Below are 19,566 nucleotides of genomic sequence, written 5' to 3' on the forward strand. Positions count from 1 at the left end.
CACAGCATCATCTTTCAGGATTTGAAATAGCTCCACTGGAATTCCATCACCTCCACTAGCTTTGTTCATAGTGATGCTTTCTAAGGCCCACATGACTTCACATTCCAGAATGTCTGCTCTAGGTGAGTCATCACATCATTGTGATTATCTGGGTCGTGAAGATCTTTTTTGTATAGTTCTGTGTATTCTTGCCACCTCTTCTTAAATTCTTCTGCTTCTGTTAGGTCCAGACCATTTCTGTCCTTTATCGAGCCCATCTTTGCATGAAATGTTCCATTGGTATCTCTAATTTTCTTGAAGAGATTTCTAGTCTTTCCCATTCTGTTGTTTTCCTCTATTTCTTTGCATTGATCACTGAGGAAGGTTTTCTTATCTCTTCTTGCTATTTTTTGGAACTCTGCTTTCAGATGCTTATTTCTTTCCTTTTCTCCTTTGTTTTTCACCTCTCCTCTTTTCACAGCTATTTGTAAGGCCTCCTCAGGCAGCCATTTTGCTTTTTTGCATTTATTTTCCATGGGGATGGTCTTTATCCCTGTCTCCTGTACAATGTCATGAACCTCATTCCATAGTTCATCATGCACTCTATCTATCAGATCTAGGCCCTTAAATCTATTTCTCACTTCCATTGCATAATCATAAGGGATTTGATTTAGGTCATAACTGAATGGTCTAGTGGTTTTCCCTACTTTCTTTGAGTCTGAATTTGGTAATAAGGAGTTCATGATCTGAGCCACAGTCAGCTCCTGGTCTTGTTTTTGCTGCATAGAATATAATCAATCTGATTTCGGTGTTGACCACCTGGTGATGTCCATGTGTAGAGTCTTCTCTTGTGTTGTTGGAAGAGGGTGTTTGCTATGACCAGTGCATTTTCTTGGCAAAACTCTATGAGTCTTTGCCCTGCTTCATTCCGCATTCCAAGGCCAAATTTTCCTGTTACTCCAGGTGTTTCTTGACTTCCTACTTTTGCATTCCAGTCCCCTATAATGAAAAGGACATCTTTTTTGGGTGTTAGTTCTAAAAGGTCTTGTAGATCTTCTTAGAACCATTCATAGGTGTGTGGATTTATCTCTGGGCTTTCTATTTTGTTCCATTGATCTATATTTCTGTGTTTGTGCCAGTACCATACTGTCTTGATGACTGTGGCTTTGTAGTAGAGCCTGATGTCAGGCAGGTTGATTCCTCCAGTTCCATTCTTCTTTCTCAAGATTGCTTTGGCTATTCAAGGTTTTTTGTGTTTCCATACAAATTATGAAATTATTTGTTCTAGCTCTGTGAAAAATACCACTGGTAGCTTAATAGGGAATGCATTAAATCTGTAGATTTCTTTGGGTAGTATACTCATTTTCACTATGTTCTTCCGATCCATGAACATGGTATAGTTCGCCATCTATTAGTGTCCTCTTTGATTTCTTTCACCAGTGTTTTATAGTTTTCTATATATAGGTCTTTAGTTTCTTTAGGTAGATATATTCCTAAGTAGTTTATTCTTTTCATTGCAATGGTAAATGGAATTGTTTCTTTAATTTCTTTTTCTACTGTCTCATTATTAGTGTATAGGAATGCAAGGGATTTCTGTGTGTTGATTTTATATCCTGCAACTTTACTATATTCATTGATTAGCTCTAGTAATTCTCTGGTGGAGTCTTTAGGGTTTTCTATGTAGAGGATCATGTCATCTGCAAATAGTGAGTGTTTTACTTCTTCTTTCCCAATTTGGATTCCCTTTATTTCTTTTTCTGCTCTGATTCCTGTGGCCAGAACTTCCAGAACTATGTTGAATAGTAATGGTGGAAGTGGGCACCCTTGTCTTGTTCCTGACTTTAGGGGAAATGCTTTCAACCTTTCACCATTGAGGATAATGTTTGCTGTGGGTTTATCATATATAGCTTTTATTATGTTAAGTTATATTCCTTCTATTCCTGCTTTCTGGAGAGTTTTTATCATAAATGGATGTTGAATTTTGTCAAAGGCTTTCTCTGCATCTATTGAGATAATCATATGGCTTGGTTTTAAATTTTTATTGAAGTATAGTTGATTTACAATATATCATGTTAGCTTCAGGTGTACAGCAAAGTGATTTAGAGATATATAAAGATATATAATATTCTTTCTAAAAATTCTTTTCCATTATAAGTTATATAACATTGAATATAGTCCCCAGTAAAGCAGAAACCCTTCTTCTTTTTTTAAACTCTCATTTTGTTAGCATTTCCTTTATGACATGATATTCTACTCTGTTTAGTTACATCAATTTTTAAAATTAATTTATTTTTTATTGAAGGATAATTGCTTTACAGATTTTTGCTGTTTTCTGTCAAACCTCAAAATGAATCAGCCATAGGTTCCAGCCATATATCCCCTCCCTTTTGAAATTCCCTCCCATCTCCCTCCCCATCCCACACCTCTAGGTTGATACAGAGCCCATTTGAATTTCCTCATCCATACAGCAAATTCCTGTTGGCTATCTATTTTATATGTGGTAATGTAAGTTTCCATGTTATTCTTTCCATACATCTCACCCTCTCCTCCCCTCTCTCTATGTCCATAAGTCTGTTCTCTACGTCTGTTTATCCATTGTTGCCCTGTAAATAAATTCTTCAGTACCATTTTTCTAGATTCCATATATATGTGTTAGAATACAGTATTTGTCCTTCTCTTTCTGACTCACTTCACTCTGTATGATAGGTTCTGGTTTGTGCACCTCATTAGAACTGACTCAAATGTGTTCCTGTTTATGGCTGAGTAATATTCCATTGTATATATGTACCACAACTTCTTTATCCATTCATCTGTTGATGGACATCAGGTTACTTTCATATTCTAGCTATTGTTAATAATGCTGCAATGAACAATGGGATACGTGTGTCTCTTTCAGTTTTTGTTTCCTCAGGGTATATGCCTAGGAGTGGGATTGCTGGGTCATATTGTGGTTTTTTTCCTAGTTTTTTAAGGAATCTCCATACCTTTTTCCATAGTGGCTCTATCAATTTACATTCCCACCAATAGTGCAAGAGCATTCCCTTCTCTCCACACCCTCTTCAGCATTTATTGTTTGTAGACTTTTTGATGAGGGCCATTCTGACCAGTGTGAGGTGATATCTCATTGTAGTTTTGATTTGCATTTCTCTAATAAGAGTGATGTTGAGCAGCTTTTCATGTCTTTGTTGGACATCTGATGTCTTCTTTGGAGAAATATCTGTTTAGGTCTTTTCCCACTTTTTGATTGGGTTATTTGTTTTTCTGGCATAGAGTTGTATGAGCTGCTTGTATATTTTGGAAATTAATCTTTTGTCAATTGTTTCATTTGCTATTATTTTCTCCCATTCCAAGGGTTGTCTTTTCACCATGATTATAGTTTCCTTTGCTGTGCAAAAGCTTTTAAGTTTAATCAGGTCCCACTTGTTTACTTTTGTTTTTATTTCCATTACTCTAGGAGGTTTGTCATAGAAGATCTTGCTTTGATTTCTGTCATCAAGTGTTCTGCCTGTGTTTTCCTCTAAGAGTTTTATGGTTTCTGGACTTACATTTAGGTCTTTAATCCATTTTGAGTTTATCTTTGTGTATGATGTTAGGAGGTGTTCTAATTTCATTCTTTTACATGTAGCTGTCTAGTTTTCCCAGCACCATTTATGGGAGAGGCTGTCTTTGCCCCATTGTATATTCTTGCCTCCTTTGTCAAAAATAAGGTACCCATAGGTGCATGGGTTTATTTCTGGGCTTTCTATCTTGTTCCATTGGTCTATATTTCTGTTTTTGTGCCAGTACCATATTGTCTTGATGACTTTAGCTTTGTAGTATAATCTGAACTCAGAAAGGTTGATTCCTCCAGCTCTGTTCTTCTTTTTCAAGACTGCTTCGGCTATTCAGGGTCTTTTGTGTTTCCATATGAATTGTGAAATTTTTGATCTACTTCTGAGAAAAATGCCATTGGTAATTTGATAGGGATCATGTTGAACCTGTAGATTGTGTTTGGTAGTATAGTCATTTTCACAATATTGATTCTTTCTACCCAGGAACATGGAATATCTCTCCATCTGTTTTTGTCATCTTTGATTTCTTTCATCAGTGTCTTATAATTTTCTGTGTATAGTTCTTTTGTCTCCTTAGGTAAGTTTATTCCTAGATATATAATTCTTTTTGTTGAAGTGGTGAATGGGATTGATTCCTTAATTTTTCTTTCTGAATGTTTTGTTGTTAGTATATAGAATAGTTACATAGGTATTTTTATTCATCCCCTGGTGATGATGTTTTAGTTGCTAAGTCATATCCAACTGTTGCAACCCCATGGACTATAGCCCACCAGTCTCCTCCATCCATGGGATTCTCTAGGCAAGAATACTGGAGTGGGTTGACATTTCCTTCTCCAGGGAATCATCCCAACCCAGGGACTGAACCCATGTTTCCTGCATTACAGGCAGGTTCTTTACTGTCTGAGCCACAGGGAAGCCCCATATTGACCCCCCCACCACCACCACACTATAAATTTCTTTAGCTCAGGAATCATATCTTCTTCATTTTGGCATGTTTCATAGTACCTCTCCAAGCACCTTAAATGTAGATAGGAGTTCCATAAATGCTTGAATAAAAGAATGATAAAGACTGCTAACTTTTTTTTAAGAACTACTAATGACTCAGTTTCAGGAATGAATTCTGTACTAAGAAGTTACAGATGCCAGGCAGCTCTGATGGCATGACTTCTTCTTAATCCTTCATTCTCCACATCCAATCCATCAATGAATATTGTCAACTCTACCTCCAAGATATCTGTAATCAAACCTCTCTTCTCTACCCCTACCACTTCCTCCCTAGAACAAATCACCATTATCTCTTACCTATAAAAGCCTTTTTAAACTGGTTCCCTCACTTCTACTCCTGCCCTGCCTAAATCTAATAGCCTAGTGAGATCTTTGTAAAACTTAGATCATTGTCACCTACTTAACAATCTCCAGTAGCTTATTTCCCACTACACTGGAAATAAAGCACAAACTTCCTACCTTGACCTTGAAAACTCTGTGATCTGGCCTTCACACTTTCCCCAGCCTCACGTCCCTGTACTATCTACCTTGCTCACCATGTTCCAGCTCTGCTGAGCACTGATCCTCATTGTCATGTTTTCTCAAAGCAGAATGAGTAGGTTCTCTTGGTTCTATTGAGGTTCTCACTGTTACTGGACATTGTCTTTGGGCTTCATGCATTTAGTAGTGGAGATGATTTAGGGAGTGGCCAGAAGCAATTCTAAAGGTTTTTGAGACTTGACTTTGGACAAAGTCTTTGTGGAGTTCATCATTTTCCTGAAAATTGGTACTCCAGTACTGAGTTTGAGCTGAAGGAGATATTTGGCTTAAAAGGAAAAGAAAGGAAATCTTGTATTATTCCTGCAGTCATTCCCAAGGAACACTATGATATTACTGATAGAAACTAAGGCTAGAGGACAAACATCCTCCACCTTCTTTATCACTCTGGGTGTTGGTTTAGGAAATTGGGCATCATAGCAGAAGCTGACTCAACAGATGGTATTCTGTGAACATGTTGTCATTTTCCCTGTGTGCTCATATGAAGTTGCCCTCAGCCCTCTCGTGTTACACCCTTAGCTTTTATATATACAGGGAAGAGAAAAAAAAAAACTCTCTTTCATTATTCAGATTCTTGACTTGCTCCCCTTGCTCCTAGAAGCTGCGAAATATGCACCATCCACCTCCTTGCCTTTGGGATCATTGACAAGAAACAGTCTATGATGGGTATGTTTTATCTGCCTCTACATAGATATGTAAACTAGAATATGCTTCACAGCCAAGTCTGAAAGAGAATTCTAAGTACTGTGTTTCTAAACTACTAAGCATTTTTCTAGCCCCTAATATTTGCAGAACTCTCCCACTTCTTTCATATGGTTGCCTCCCTCCAACCTCCTTTAGAAACATAGGTGTCCCCGTGTTTTAAAGATTCTAATGTGAAAAAATGGAGAAATGAAAGCAGAAAAGTCAAGTGTAAAGGCCCTAACCAAATGAGGGTATTACTCTTTACTTTCATACTTGGAAAGCCAAAAGACACCCCTTGACACACATCACAGCATTTGAGGGAGTCTTTACTCCCAACCCAGCATTCCCTTCCTTTCTTATTCACTACCCTGGGCTTCTTTTTAGCCTTGAATGGATCCTGAGGTAAAGGGTAGAGAGGCGGGGGATTCAGCAAATTTATATGAAAGAACTTGACCTGGCTATTCCAAGAGGGGAGGGGAAGTAGAAGAAGTGGGGAAAGTGGAAAGGCAGAACTGGGTACCAAAAGTCCCCTCTATATAAAGTACCTATATCTCAGATGACCAAAATTATAGCTCCCCAACTGACAAGAAAGGTCTTGACTTAGAGTTCTCTTTTAACTCATACATATGTATATATACACACATATACATAGATATACAATACTTACCCATACATGCACATGCATACATGCACACTTACCCATACATACACTTTCACACATTTACATACATATACATGTTCCTCCTTGGTTGGGTCTGTATAAGGAAGGTCTCCGGATCAGCAGCGTCCTCCAGCTAACAGTGTGAGGGTGTGAGGAGGCCTTCAGAGATCTATATCCCTTCATGGTGATCAAGTGGCTTTTGCCTCCTGTCAGATAAACAAGCCATGCATTGTTTTGTCCACTGGCTATGGACAAAACAGGCTTCCCTTCCTGCTGAGCAGGCCACAATGAGTTTGAATTTCTTCATGTGGGGCAGGTAGAATGTGCTGGTAGGGGCGGAGGAGGCTGGAAGAGCCATAGAAAGTAAACAGAGCTAATCAAGGACACCATTTTGTGCTTCTCCTTATCTAAAGACTTTCAGAAGAGGAAAGAACCTGCAGTAGGTTATGACCCAGACCTCAAGCTAAGCATAACCCCAAGCAACAGGGGCCATATTTTCCTTCTTGCCCTAGGTTGGATCAGAGCCACGGTTCTGTTTTTGCTTACCCCCTGCCTTCCTCCCTCCAAGTAGTTCTTGAGGGGTCTGCTGGGAGCTAGGCTCAGAGACCAGTAGTTCTGTTGGAAGGTATTGAGGTGATAGCCCTCTAGAGGAGCTAGAGAGTGACTCCTAGAATTGGTCCACTTCCCTCCCCTCACCTCTCACAACAGCCTTTATAAGGGAGCCTTTCTGACAGATCTGTCACTTCCACCTGCATGTGCCTACCCTCCTTGCTCCAGGCCAGGTTCTTATCCTCTGAGTGCTTGGAAAAGACACAGTCATCTTTACCGTCCCCTGAACAGAGGAGGTGATGCTTGCTCATGTTGTCTGGAGCTTAGCTCTGCTAAGTGAGAAGTTAGCCCCTTTATCCCAACTTCAGGTCTTTCCTTTCTAAATCCCAAACTGGCCAAACTGCTCAAATTCCTCTCTTATCATCCTCTCCACAAGGATTTCTTGAGTATATACTGCCTGTGTCCATCTGTCCATCATATCACCTCTTCTGGTGACTACCCAACTCTCATACTCCCATCCTGCCTCCCTACCTAAGGCAATCCCCAAAACATGCTTGCACCTCTGGTCAAAACTTCCTCAACCCATCTGACCACTGACAGGGCCAGGTTGCTATCACATTTGTTATTCTTCATTTCGTTAGGAAATGGAGGTCAGGGAAGTATTTTTATGGACTGAGTTACAGAGTGGAAGGAGAAAGGCACTTGGTGACCAGATTTGGGAAGGCTAGGTACCCAGGCCTGAGTAATGGGATTAGAAGCGACTGTTTATTCTGATGCTGTTTCAGAGTGTGGGTTATTCCCTAGTGTTGTGCTATTGCTAAAGGTACTGTATTCCCTAGTGTATTGTCAGAATGTGGTTATTACACCAGCAGCATCACCATCACTCTAGAGCTTCTTAGAAAGTCAGAATCTGGAGCCTACTCTAGATCTACTGAATCAAAATCTGATTCAAGATGGCCAGGTGATTAGTCTGGCCACTGAAGTTTGAGAAGTGATACTCTAGAGAGTTAGGCTTGATTTTTGAACCTTCTCTTAATTAGTCCTCTTGCATTCTTCTTCATTTGGCTTGAAGAAATTGTTTTTCTTGCCACTAATAGTACCTTATCCATTATTATTTGGGGTCAAGGATGATATTAATAATGGATATCATTTACTGAATGCCTTTTGTGTGCCAGGCATACATTGAAGATGAGGAAATTGAGTCTCTGTGGCATGCCCAAAGCCAAACAATTAGTGTGTTGAAAAGCTGAATCTCCAACCCAGATCTGCAGGCATACTAAATCTCCAAACTCCCACCTTACAGGACTTCTGATTACCAAAGGAGGGTCTGTGGGCTTACTTGGATGGTACCTGCCTTTTGTAGGCACGTGTAAACGAAAGTCCTTTTAAACTTCCCCAGGAGGTCCAGAGGGCAGAGCAGGGAAGGGACCACCTGGCATGGTTTCCCTAGAGAGGAAGGGCCCTGGGATATTTCTTGGTCTGAGGAAGTTCACATAAGCTCTCTCAGGGGCCAGAAATGGCTGAAATTGGGACCAGAGGCCAAAGGAAACCAGCCTAGAGTATTATGAAGGGAAAAATCCCAACTCTGAATCCCCAAGAAGAATTAAATTCTGATGCTTAAGCTTGGGCTTAGGGTATGTAATAAACTTCTGTGGGGCTGCTCTGAGTCCTGGCTGTTGCATAGGTCAGTGAGACATCATGTGGACCCCCAGCCTGGGGCTGGGGACTGTTACCTCAGAGTGTGCCATATAGTTGGAGAGGTTGTTTGTGACAATGGGCTTTAATGTTTTATTTTGCAGAGAGGAAACAGAAGCCCAGACAGGGGGAGTAAATTGCCAGAGGTCAGAGTAAAGTCATGGCAGAGGCAGGGATGCTGACTCCAAGCAGCACTGTTTTGGAGCTGGAGTCTCTGGTGTGAAATGCAGTTTCCCCTGGGTCTGCTCAGATGCCCATAGGATGGACATACTCTGAAAATACGGTCCAGAATGGTTTGTGAATCTTTCTGTCTCAACAGGATATTCATTCTGGGAGATCTCTAGGTTCCTTGCCCCCAGCTATGTAAAACCAGCTGTAGTGCTACTTGCTTTGCTGGACCTGGAGGCTGCTGGGCCTGGCTGATCTGGGTTTTCCTTTTCTGGGGCTCAGGACCTGCGGAGATGGCTGGGTGGAGTCAACCCAGTCCAGGAAGCACAGGAATTCTTTTAAGTGTATGTGTCTGGGGTATTTTTCTCTCTCACTTGCGTGTATTTAAAAAAAAAATTTTTAGACACCCACTTTATCTTTCCCAAACATCATTTCCTTGCTCCTTTCCTGAGTTCTAGCAGTGGCTGGGGGCCCAGCTTCCTTATTGGCCTCTGAGCTATGTAAGGGGGTGGGCCAGAGCTCAGAGGAGGCTGGAGTAGGGAACAGGAGGGCTGTTTGTGCTGCTGGAACTGCCTTTCATTCTTCCCTTTGCCACCAGGGTGCTGGCTACTTTCCGGAGCAGCGTCTTCACTCCTATCCAGCTCTTGACACTGGCCCTCATTCCCTAAGGTGGTGGCCTCCTCTAGGCCCAGCCAGGCTGATGGCCATACCTTGCCGTCGGTGCTACTCCTTTCTGTTCTTGGAATTGGGACCTGACTGTGCCTGAGCCCCTTGGAGCACACTCGAGGGCTTGGGCTGATGGTCCCTTCTCTGACAAGGTTTTAAAGGAAGGCAAATGAGTCTCAACTAAGGGAGGATCCAGCCTGCAGAAAGAAGCCCCAGGGGCTGGCTGGAGGGGTTGTTGAGGACCGTCTGAGCTGGCTGGATACCTAGCCCTCTCCTAAGCTATCTCCCCATCCTGGGCAACTTCCATGGTAGGTACTACTGGTAGCCATGGCCATCATGGCTGCTACCCTTCTTCCCCCTTCTGCTTTCTTTCTTCAATATCCCTTTCTCTTTGCTTCCTAAGAAAGGAGTTTTGGGGTAATGAATGATGTGTGTGTGTGTGCTCAGTCATGTCCTACTCTGCAATCCCATGGACCGTAGCCTGCCAGGCTCCTCTGTCCATGGAGTTTTCCAGGCAAGAATACCAAACTAGGTTGCCATTTCCTACTCCAGAGGATCTTCCTGACCCAGGGATTGAACCCACGTCTCCTGCATCTCCTGCGCTGGCAGGCAAATTCTTTATCACGGTACCACCTGGGAAGCCCCAATGAATGATAGTGTGTTTAATAATAGCACCTTAGGAGAAAGGGTAGGAGACTGTTGCCTCTATAGCTAGGTTGGTGGTTGGCATTTTCTTTTACCTCTTTGCGTATTTCTTCTCATCCTCCTTCCCCACTGCCTAAGGAGGGAATGGTTTAAACTTTAGGACTACCGAGACTTTCCTTTTCTAACTGCTTCTTGAGGGAATGTCTAGGAGAAGGCTCAGGTATATAAGCTCTTTAAGATAGATACCTCTTTGGGGAGGTGGGGGCATGTGGTATCCTAACAAGGGTTGGAGGACCAGAGCCTCATTCTCAACTGCTGGTTACTAGCTGTGTGTACTTGGCAAAGCAGTTCAGCTCTCTGTGTCTCTGTTTCCGCATCCCATAAAGGGGGCATAATAATGGTGCTTACTGATAAGGTTTGAGTGACGATTGAATCAGCTAATGCATGCAAAGTGCTCAGTGCCAGGTACATCTTAAGTGTCCAGTAAATGGTCCCTGTTATTTTTTTTTAAGTTAATAGTATATTAGGCACTATGCTGAGTGATTTCACATGTGGGACTGCATTTAATCCAGACTTTAAATCATGAGTAAGATTTGTTGATTGTCTCCATTTTACTGGTAAAGAATTACAACACAGAGAATGACTGTGCCTCCAGTCACGCAGCTAGGATTAGAATATGAGTGTGGACTCACTCCAAATCTAGGGCTCTTTAGGAATAATAGTAGACCAAGTATCAGACCCTATGGACGGTTTCCTTTCCTTTCCCAATCTAGGATTAGAAGGCTCCCGTTGTGACTGCCGTCCTTGCACTGGGGTTTTCCTCCCTGTAGCGTGTGCTTTTCTCTCAGTGTTCTCAAAGCCTCCACTTTCTTGCTTCTATCTCCTTTAAGGTTGTTTCCCACTCCTAGAGAAATTCTAGAGAGAGTAGGAGGCTTTGTAAGCTACCTTTCAAAGTATGGCAAGGGTGATGCTAGTGGAACCCTGAAAGTGGATGGGTAAATCTGGGTGGAAGGACTCTTGAACTATCAAGAAGGCTAAGTCTGAGCCGACAACGCTTATTACAGTAACTTCTCCTTATTGACCATATGCTATACATCAGTATGTGTCCCAGAAGCTTTGAGAATGTTCTGCCTCATCCCCATAGTAACATAACCAGGTAAGGATTATTGTGGGTTTTTTTTTTTTTTCTGATAATAAAACTGAAGCTCAGATCGGTTAAGTGACTTATACAGAATCACACATCCAAAGTGGTAGAGTTAGGCTATGAACCTAGTAGATCTGACTCATTTGTCTTTGTTTTATCACCTTTGGGCTTGATATAGTTCATAGGATGAAACTAATGTACATGAAATGATGATGATCAATATCAAACATTATTTTTGATGGGCTAAATTGTGGGGACTAGATTACTAAGGACAAGCTCCATGGAGTAGACATTACTTGAGCAGTACCTTGAAGAACAGGTGGGGCTTAGAGTACCAAAATGGGAGGGGGCATTCCAGGCAGAGGGAACAGTCACAGTCATAACTGAAACTCTGTTCTAGGCAGTTGACAAGCATTGTATCATTTGAACATTATAACCCTATTAATTAGGTACTATCATCACCATCTTACTGTCATGGCAGCTAGATCTCTGAGAAGTAAAGGCACCTGTCTAAACAACAGAGCTTGTAAGTGGTGGAGCTGGGATTTTAACCAATGTCCAGTTCCAGGGCCTGTGTTAGATTCTACTAGAAAACCAAAAGCAAAGGCACAAAGCTGGTTGCAGAGTGTGATTGGAGCAGAGACATGAGAGGTTAGGTTGTGTGGGTAAAGATAGCTTAGAAAGGGCTTTGAAAGTCAGGTCCAACCAGTGAAGATTCTTGAATAGGAGAGTGCCACAATACAATTGGTATTTGACATATGGTCTAAAAGTAGTGACTGGAGGTAAAACCAGGTGAGACTGGCTGCCAGACTAACACAGTATTTTGGTCACAAAGTGTTAAAGGCCTGGACTAGAACAGGAGCTGTGGGTGACAGGTTCTGTGGAGAAGTATGGTTATGTAGAATAGTCTCAGTGAGAATGGTTTGGGTATGGGGAGAGAGAGAAAGAGGCCAAGCCAAAGAAATATTGTAAAAGAAGATTCAGTAGAACTCTATAAGGGATTGGATGGTTGGGAAAAAGGTGGTATCAAGGCTGACTGCCCACATTTTAAACCCTGGACTCAGAACTTCAAAAATGCTTGATTTAGAAGAAGAGCTCCAAATAAGAGAGGCGCCCAGTTCTCCTTGTATCCTCAGTGCCTGGAACTGTGCTACATAGTTAGATACACATGGTATGTAGTGTCTACTAGTACATAGTACTTCTATGAGATGCTTTAGAAATAGCTGTTCATGGATGACTCCTGGGTAACAGCCACTGGAGAGATTTCTAGCAACATGGTTTTGTGTGTGAAACTCTGGAGCAGGCGCATTCCCCCAAGATCTTCTAGTGCCTTCAGCCTCCCTGCTGGCACTCTGGAATCCGTAATAGAACAGTGGTTAAATATGTGGCCCTCACTTCTTCTCCTTCCCATAAATTTTCACTGCTGCAGCTGATCTGTGGCTCTGGTTCCTGACCTTTGGCAGGCGTCTTCCACTGCCCTTCCTTTATTATCTCCTTCTCTGTGTCTGGCCTGTTACCACTCAACACATGTTTTCCCCAGCAAGGCCATTTTCCTCAGGACTACTTTTTCAGGCCTTAGCCCTCTAGAGCTCTGCCCTGCTGGGATTTTCTGTATTTCTGCCAGGATAAGGGGCATTCCCCACGAATATGGATTCAGCTCTAGTCTCTCAACTGCTGCTCCTGGGAGGTAGAGAGCTGATTTATCCCACTCTATAACAAGCATGTTGAAAACCAGTCAACTCTGCTTCCTCGCTATCTAGTATGGAACCTGCCATAGTAATTGAATGAAAAAATTAGTAAATAAACTATCATCTGTTTATCTCTCTGTCCTCTCCTTTATTTATCATCTGTTTCTCTTACTCTATCATCTTGTTCTCTGTCATCCATTTATCCCTATATAGTTCCCTGTACTCTTTCTCAGACTTCTCCATTTCTGTCATTTGTTTATATCTGTACCATCTCTTCCCTCTTACCTCTGTCATCTACATGCCCATCTGATATGTCTTTCTCTCCTTGTTTCTCCTCCTCTCCTCACCTCTCCTTCCCTGTCCTCTCCTCTCTTCTCCCTTCCCTTCCCCTCTCCTTCCTTCCCTCTCTCTCTTCTTCCCCCTGCCCTCTTCCTTTCCCCCTCTCTTATTCTTCTCCTCCCCACTTTCTCTCCCTCTCTCTCTCCCTCTCTCATATCAATCATCTCTTTATCCTCTGGCACTACCTGTGCCCCACACATGTTCCCCACTTGCAAGGGTGGCTTCTATTCATGTGAAATATACCAGAGCACAGGGATGGGTCCTATAGAAGCCTGTCAGTGCAGGAGTTGTGGCTGCAGCGTTCCGCACCAGACAGGTACTGTGGTTGCATTCAGGGCCTTGGCCTCAGACCTGTTTCTCTTTAGTCACCCCTGCCCTGAAAGCCAGTCTTCCCTGTGAGCCTAGTACCATGCCATCTATCACATTGTTCTGTTCTCCCTGGCTGAAACGGGGGTTTCTTGCCAAACCTCTACCTACAAACTTAGCAGCCTCACCTCTGTGTCCATCTTGTCCTTCCCTCTCTCAGTGCCTTTACCAGTAAGTTCTCAGGAACAAAGCCTATGCTTGATTGATCTCTGTATCCCAAGAGGTATGTATCCACCATATCAAATTGAATGAGCCCCAAACTGGAGAATCGGCAGTCAGTTGGTGTTGACTTGTTCAAGCTTCTCAATGATTTACCTATTCCTTTCTTAAAGAAAAATGGGAAGATTGGCTACATTTATTTTTTCTCAGAGAAAACTTAGAGTGGGCACACTGTTCATTGAGCAACAGTACTCACATATTCCACAAATATTTATTGAGCATCTACTATGCATCTGGCATTGCTGCATATGCTTGGGACATACCCATGACCAAAAGAGCCCTATGACTCTCAAATTCTGTATGTCCATGGATTGTCTTTGGGGTGAAGGAGATTTGAGTTCTGGGAGCTGAGGGGGTAGCTGCTAAGATTCCTACACCAGTTCCTTGCAAGATGTGCTACTTCATTTAAGGGAAAGAGGGGGTGGGGGCGGAAGCTGCCTGGGAAGTGATTTCAGCTCTGGTTCCCTAAGTTGACTTCCTGTCCTTTTTTGCTGTAGGAGAAACGCCCCTGTCAGTAGGCCGCACTCATGGCATGTGGCCAAGCTGCTGGAGGGATGCCCTGAAGCAGCCACCACCATGCATTTCCCTTCTGAAGCCTTCAGCTTGTCCTGGCATTCCGGCTGCAACACGAGGTGAGTCTGGAACCTTCCCTTCAAAACAGGCTGGAGGCTAGACCACCCAGCCACTCAGGAGTGCTCTAGTCCCCATTGGAGGCTATAGAGCCCAGAGTGCTATCCTGGAAAATGAAGGGGGGTGGGGCAGTCCAGAGGACCTGGCTTCCCGTCATCATCTATTGCTAACTGTCTGTGACTTTGGGACAGTCCCTTTCCTTTTAGAAAATGTTTCCTTGAAATATTTCACATGGCTTGCAAGACACCTCTCTTTCCTGTTCTTCACCTTATTTCCTTTGCAATCTCTTTCCCTGGCTCCCCCATCATCCTAGTCTCTGTTGTCGGTGACCCCAGGACTGGGTTCCGATCCTCTTCTCTAGCTATGGTGACTCACAGTGACCTCATCTAGTGTTTCTCATCCAACTCTGTCACAAAACCAAAGCCTTCAGAATGGGTACCTCCCTGAATAACAGGGTCCACCTGCAATAAGGTTCTCTCAATTTAGGGAGCTACCCAGCAAATGCAGAGAACTTTTTAAGCAAGCCCAGAGCCAGCAAAGCTGCTAGCTTAAGCTACCTTTTCCCTTCCACAGCAAGATCTTCCCTCCGAGAAGGATTTCTTTTGATGAGGCTCAGGGAAACTAAGGGTTGAGTTTGCCCTGACTCGGTATCTTTATTTGATATCGGAAGCCAGGGGCTCAGGGCAGAGGCAGGGGCAGTTTTGTTCTGAAAGGATACACAGAAACACATTCTGAGCTTGGCTTCTGTTTAAGTGGGGGTGTGGCTGTTTTCAGCAGGAAGGGTGGTGGGGTGGATAGCAAATCTCCCTGCCAACAAGGAATTGATGGATTCTTAGCCCAGAGGTCAAGTAAGCGGAGTGGCTAAGGGGCAAGGCGGTGAGCAGGAATTAGGAGAGGCTGACCTGGAGGATCTTGTCGGTGCCTGCCACTGCTCAGCTCTGCCGTTCGGAACTGTGGCCTTTCTGAGCTGCCTGCAACCTCTGGGGTTCTAGTGACAGGGAGTTACTGGCATGATTTGGCTCAGTTTGGCTTTGTGTGTGGGAAATGGTACTTTAACTTCAAGATTGTATTTGATCCTAGTTCCGTCATTGGTCTCCCAAGTTTGGCTTTGCTGTGGGGGATGAGGGCAGCCTGGGTGGGCAGGGGCCACTGTAATGTCAATAGTCATAGTAGAGGGGATGCTGATAACAATACTCATGAAAACAACAATCAAGAGAGGTGCTACTCTCAACCAGGTGTTGAACCCTCACTAGAGCTTCACTTTTATTATCTGATTTCACCCGCAAAGCAACCCTCTGGTACAGATGCCACTATCATTTCCATTTAACAGACAGTGTAGCAGAAGAGCCAGGACATTAGACGCACAGAGGCCTGGGTTCAAATTCCAGCTCTGCTTCTTTAGCAGCTATATGAGCTTGTCATTTTACTTTCCCTCTCTAAGCTTCGGTTTTCTCATTTGTCAAGTGGAGATAATAATCTCTCCCCTTCAGTTTGAAACGAGACATTAGAAAGTGTCTGGCACATCATAGGTCCTCAGTAAACAGTGAGGAATACTATTATCAAGAAAAGAACAGGGGAATGCTAAAACTGTGGCCCTGTCTGGGCTGTGAACTAGAGCTGGGTAATCTTGAGAAAATTACTCCCTCACAATCACTTCCCTTTGTAGGGCTTGCTTGACACCAGTGGTTCTCGAAAGTGTGGTCCCTGAATCAACAGCTGTAGCATCACCCAGAAAACTGTCAGAAGTAAAAATTCTTAGGATCCACCCAGACCTAAAACTCTGGGCATGAGGCCTAGTCACTTGTGTTTCATTGAACCCTCTGGATGATTCTGATGCATGCTCAAATTTGAGAACCACTGATTTACAAAATAGGCTGACTGAAATTAAATCAGCCCTTTAGGGCCCCTCTCAAATGCTAATAGTCAGTGCTTGTTTCTCCAAGCAGAGCGCAGAGAGCTGGCTCCCAGGAGACAGCAAAAGGCCAGAAGCAATTCTAGACTCACTTAAGGCAGAGAAACAGAGGACTACCCCTAGTGGAGTTCTCACACTGTTAGTCTTTGGATCTTGCCCTATTCTTCTTCCACATATCGTCTTGTCTCCCATTTTACTACATTTCTGTGGCATCCCCAGCGTCCTTCTCATCCCATTTCCCTTCCTTCCTCTTTTGCCTTATCTCCCTCTCCCTTGTGGCATGGGTGCCTCTGGGTTGTCTTGCCTTCTCCTCTGGTAGGGATGGCCAAGGTGGGAAAGTAATCTAGTGACGTGGCTAACTAACCGGTGTGTCCTGTGTCTTGCAGTGACGTGTGTGTGCAGTGGTGTCCACTCTCCCGGCACTGCAGCACTGAGAAAAGCAGCTCCATTGGCAGTATGGAGAGCCTGGAGCAACCAGGCCAAGCCACCTATGAGGGCCATCTCTTGCCCATTGACCAGAGCACATACCCCAACCAGCGTGACTCAGCCTATAGCTCCTTCTCAGCCAGCTCAAATGCCTCTGACTGTGCCCTTTCCCTCAGGCCAGAGGAGCCAGCCTCTGTGGACTGTATCGTGCAAGGCCCAGGGCCAACTAAAGCCCCTAATGGTCGCCCTAATGTGGTTGAGACCTCAGGAGGTGGCTGTCACACCAGTGGGGGTCACCTGACTGCTAGCTCCCAGATGTCATCCTGTCCACAGGAGGTCTCCCACTCAGAGCCTGCCAAGGCTGCCAGGGGTCCCCCTCAACCTCCAGTGAGGCGAGACAGTCTTCAGGCTTCCAGAGCCCAACTCTTCAATGGAGAGCAGTGCAGGGCTTCTGAGCTTATAGATTCCTTGCAACAGAAGGAGAAACCTAGCTTGGACACCATGCTATCCCCAAGGAACCCTAATAGGTTCTGCTGCCTCAGCGGGCAAGACCAAGTGACAAATGAGGGCCATCAGATCTGTGAGCTCAGCCAACCTCCTGAATCTAGCCAGAAGGGCTCTGAGCATCTACTGATGGAGGCCTCAGCCAAAGCTGTCGGAGTCCCAAAAGCATATGACAAAACTTCCAGCAAAGGTTCCAGCCCACTCAACCAGGCTTCAGCAGAGCTAGCTAAGACTTCTTCTTTTGGCAGCTCTCCACTCCTCACAGGACCCACAGGGCATCGCCATAGTGCCCCTGAACAGCTGCTAGTGTCCCACTTGCAGCGTGTGCACCTCGATACTAGGGATTGCAAGGGGACAGAGCTCCAAGCTGGGCAGGATGGGCAGGAGTGGACTGTATCCCCTTTGCACATGCACAGTAGCCACACAAGCAAGAAAAGCCCATGTGCCCCTGCAGGAGGAACCCAGGACCAGCCGAGCAAAGAGAGAAAGACCAAGCCAGTGGATGATAGACCTCTGGGTTCAGGTCATCAGAGCCCAAGCTGTTCCCCACATGGAGAGGCTGACGGACACCATCCAGAAAGAGGTTTCCAGGCTCCAAACAGAGCAAGCAGAGCTGACAGTGAACTGGTCAGCCAGCAGTCCTCTGGCTCCCTTGCTCAACAAACTAGGGACTGTTCTCCAACCTCTAAAGTAGCTGGCAGCACAGAGGCAACTGAGGAAGGGGACAGTGAGCCCAAGGAGTGTGGCCGGGTGGGCAGTAAGCGAAATGGAGGGTACCGGGGCCGCTCGATCCAAAACCGGCGGAAGAGTGAACGTTTTGCTACCAATCTACGTAATGAAATTCAGAGGAGGAAGGCCCAGCTCCAGAAAGGCAAAAGTCCCTTGTCACAGCTGTGTTACACCAAGGAGCCAGTGGAAGAGACCGAGGAAACCCTGGAGAGTCCTCCACTTCCTTCCTCTAACTCAGCCCTTCTATCTTCATATAAAAAACCACCAAGCCCCAGAGACAAGCTCTTCAACAAGAGCATGATACTCAGGGCTAGGTCTTCAGAGTGCCTCAGTCAAGCCCCTGAGGGTCAAGAATCTAGGATTGGCTTGGAGGGACGAGTGAGTCCTGGCCAGAGATCTGGCCAGTCCTCTTTGAGCCAAAACACCTGGTGGAAAGCATCTGACCCATCCTCGTCAGACTCTGAGAAAGTCAGCATTCACCATGGAGTCTGTGGAGGTCGCTGGAGATGGTCACCAGAGCACAGCCTGCAGCCACATGTGGCACTAGCCGTGGAAGGCCCTTCCAACCCAGGGGACAAGGAAGTGAAAGCATCTACTGTCCAAGCTGGGGAGGAAGCCATCCTCTTGCCCTTTGCAGACAGAAGAAAGTTCTTTGAAGAGAGTAGCAAATCCTTATCTATGTCTCATTTGCCAGGTTTAACCACTCATAACAAGACTTTTACCCAGAGACCAAAACCTATTGACCAAAGCTTTCAGCCAATGAGCTCCAGCTATAGAGAATTGAGGCGCCATCCCATGGACCAATCATATCACTCCACAGACCAATCCTATCATGCCACAGACCAATCATATCATTCCATATCACCCCTTCAGTCAGAAACTCCCACTTACACAGAATGTTTTGCAAGCAAAGGTCTAGAACAATCCATGTGCTGTAAGCCACTACACTGTGGTGATTTTGATTACCACAGGACATGCTCTTACTCCTGCAATGTCCAGGGAGCTGTAGTCCATGACCCTTGCATTTATTGTTCTGGGGAAATCTGTCCTGCTTTGCGAAAGAGAAATATGATTCCAAACTGCTACAATTGCCGGTGCCACCATCACCAGTGCATCCGGTGTTCAGCTTGCTGTCATAATCCCCAGCATGGTACCCTCGAGGACAGCAGCTTGAAACCTGGCAACACTTGGAAACCCAGGAAGCCAACAGTGCAGGTAAGGACTTGGTTCTTGGATGGATGAGCTTCATTATTCTCTTTGCAAGGAGAAAGCTAGGTAAATAATTTGAAATATAACGATCATAATGCCTTAAACTTATATAGTGCTGGGTCCACCAGCTGGTATCTTACTAACTTTGGACAAGAAATCATCATTTTTATAGATAGAATAAAATAACTTTGCTTCACAAAACCAACAGAAATGGGCTTTATATCCTGACTGTATAATTGGTATCAGAGTGACCTTTTGCA

At 44.3% G+C, this 19,566-nt stretch overlaps 1 protein-coding gene across 1 annotated transcript in view; it reads left to right on the plus strand.

Annotated features, from left to right (window-relative positions):
• Positions 1 to 19,312, plus strand: part of SHROOM4 (shroom family member 4) — a gene marked incomplete at its 3' end in the record, with an annotated part of 217,118 nt that extends 197,806 nt beyond the window's left edge. Inside the window, 2 exon segments of the mRNA XM_018043985.1 lie at positions 14,394 to 14,528; positions 16,825 to 19,312. Of these exon segments, the coding sequence (XP_017899474.1) occupies positions 14,394 to 14,528; positions 16,825 to 19,312 (2,623 nt within the window).
• Positions 19,313 to 19,566: the final 254 nt, after the last annotated feature.

This window comes from Capra hircus, assembly GCF_001704415.2.
Source record: "Capra hircus breed San Clemente chromosome X unlocalized genomic scaffold, ASM170441v1, whole genome shotgun sequence".
Taxonomy (NCBI): domain Eukaryota; kingdom Metazoa; phylum Chordata; class Mammalia; order Artiodactyla; family Bovidae; genus Capra; species Capra hircus.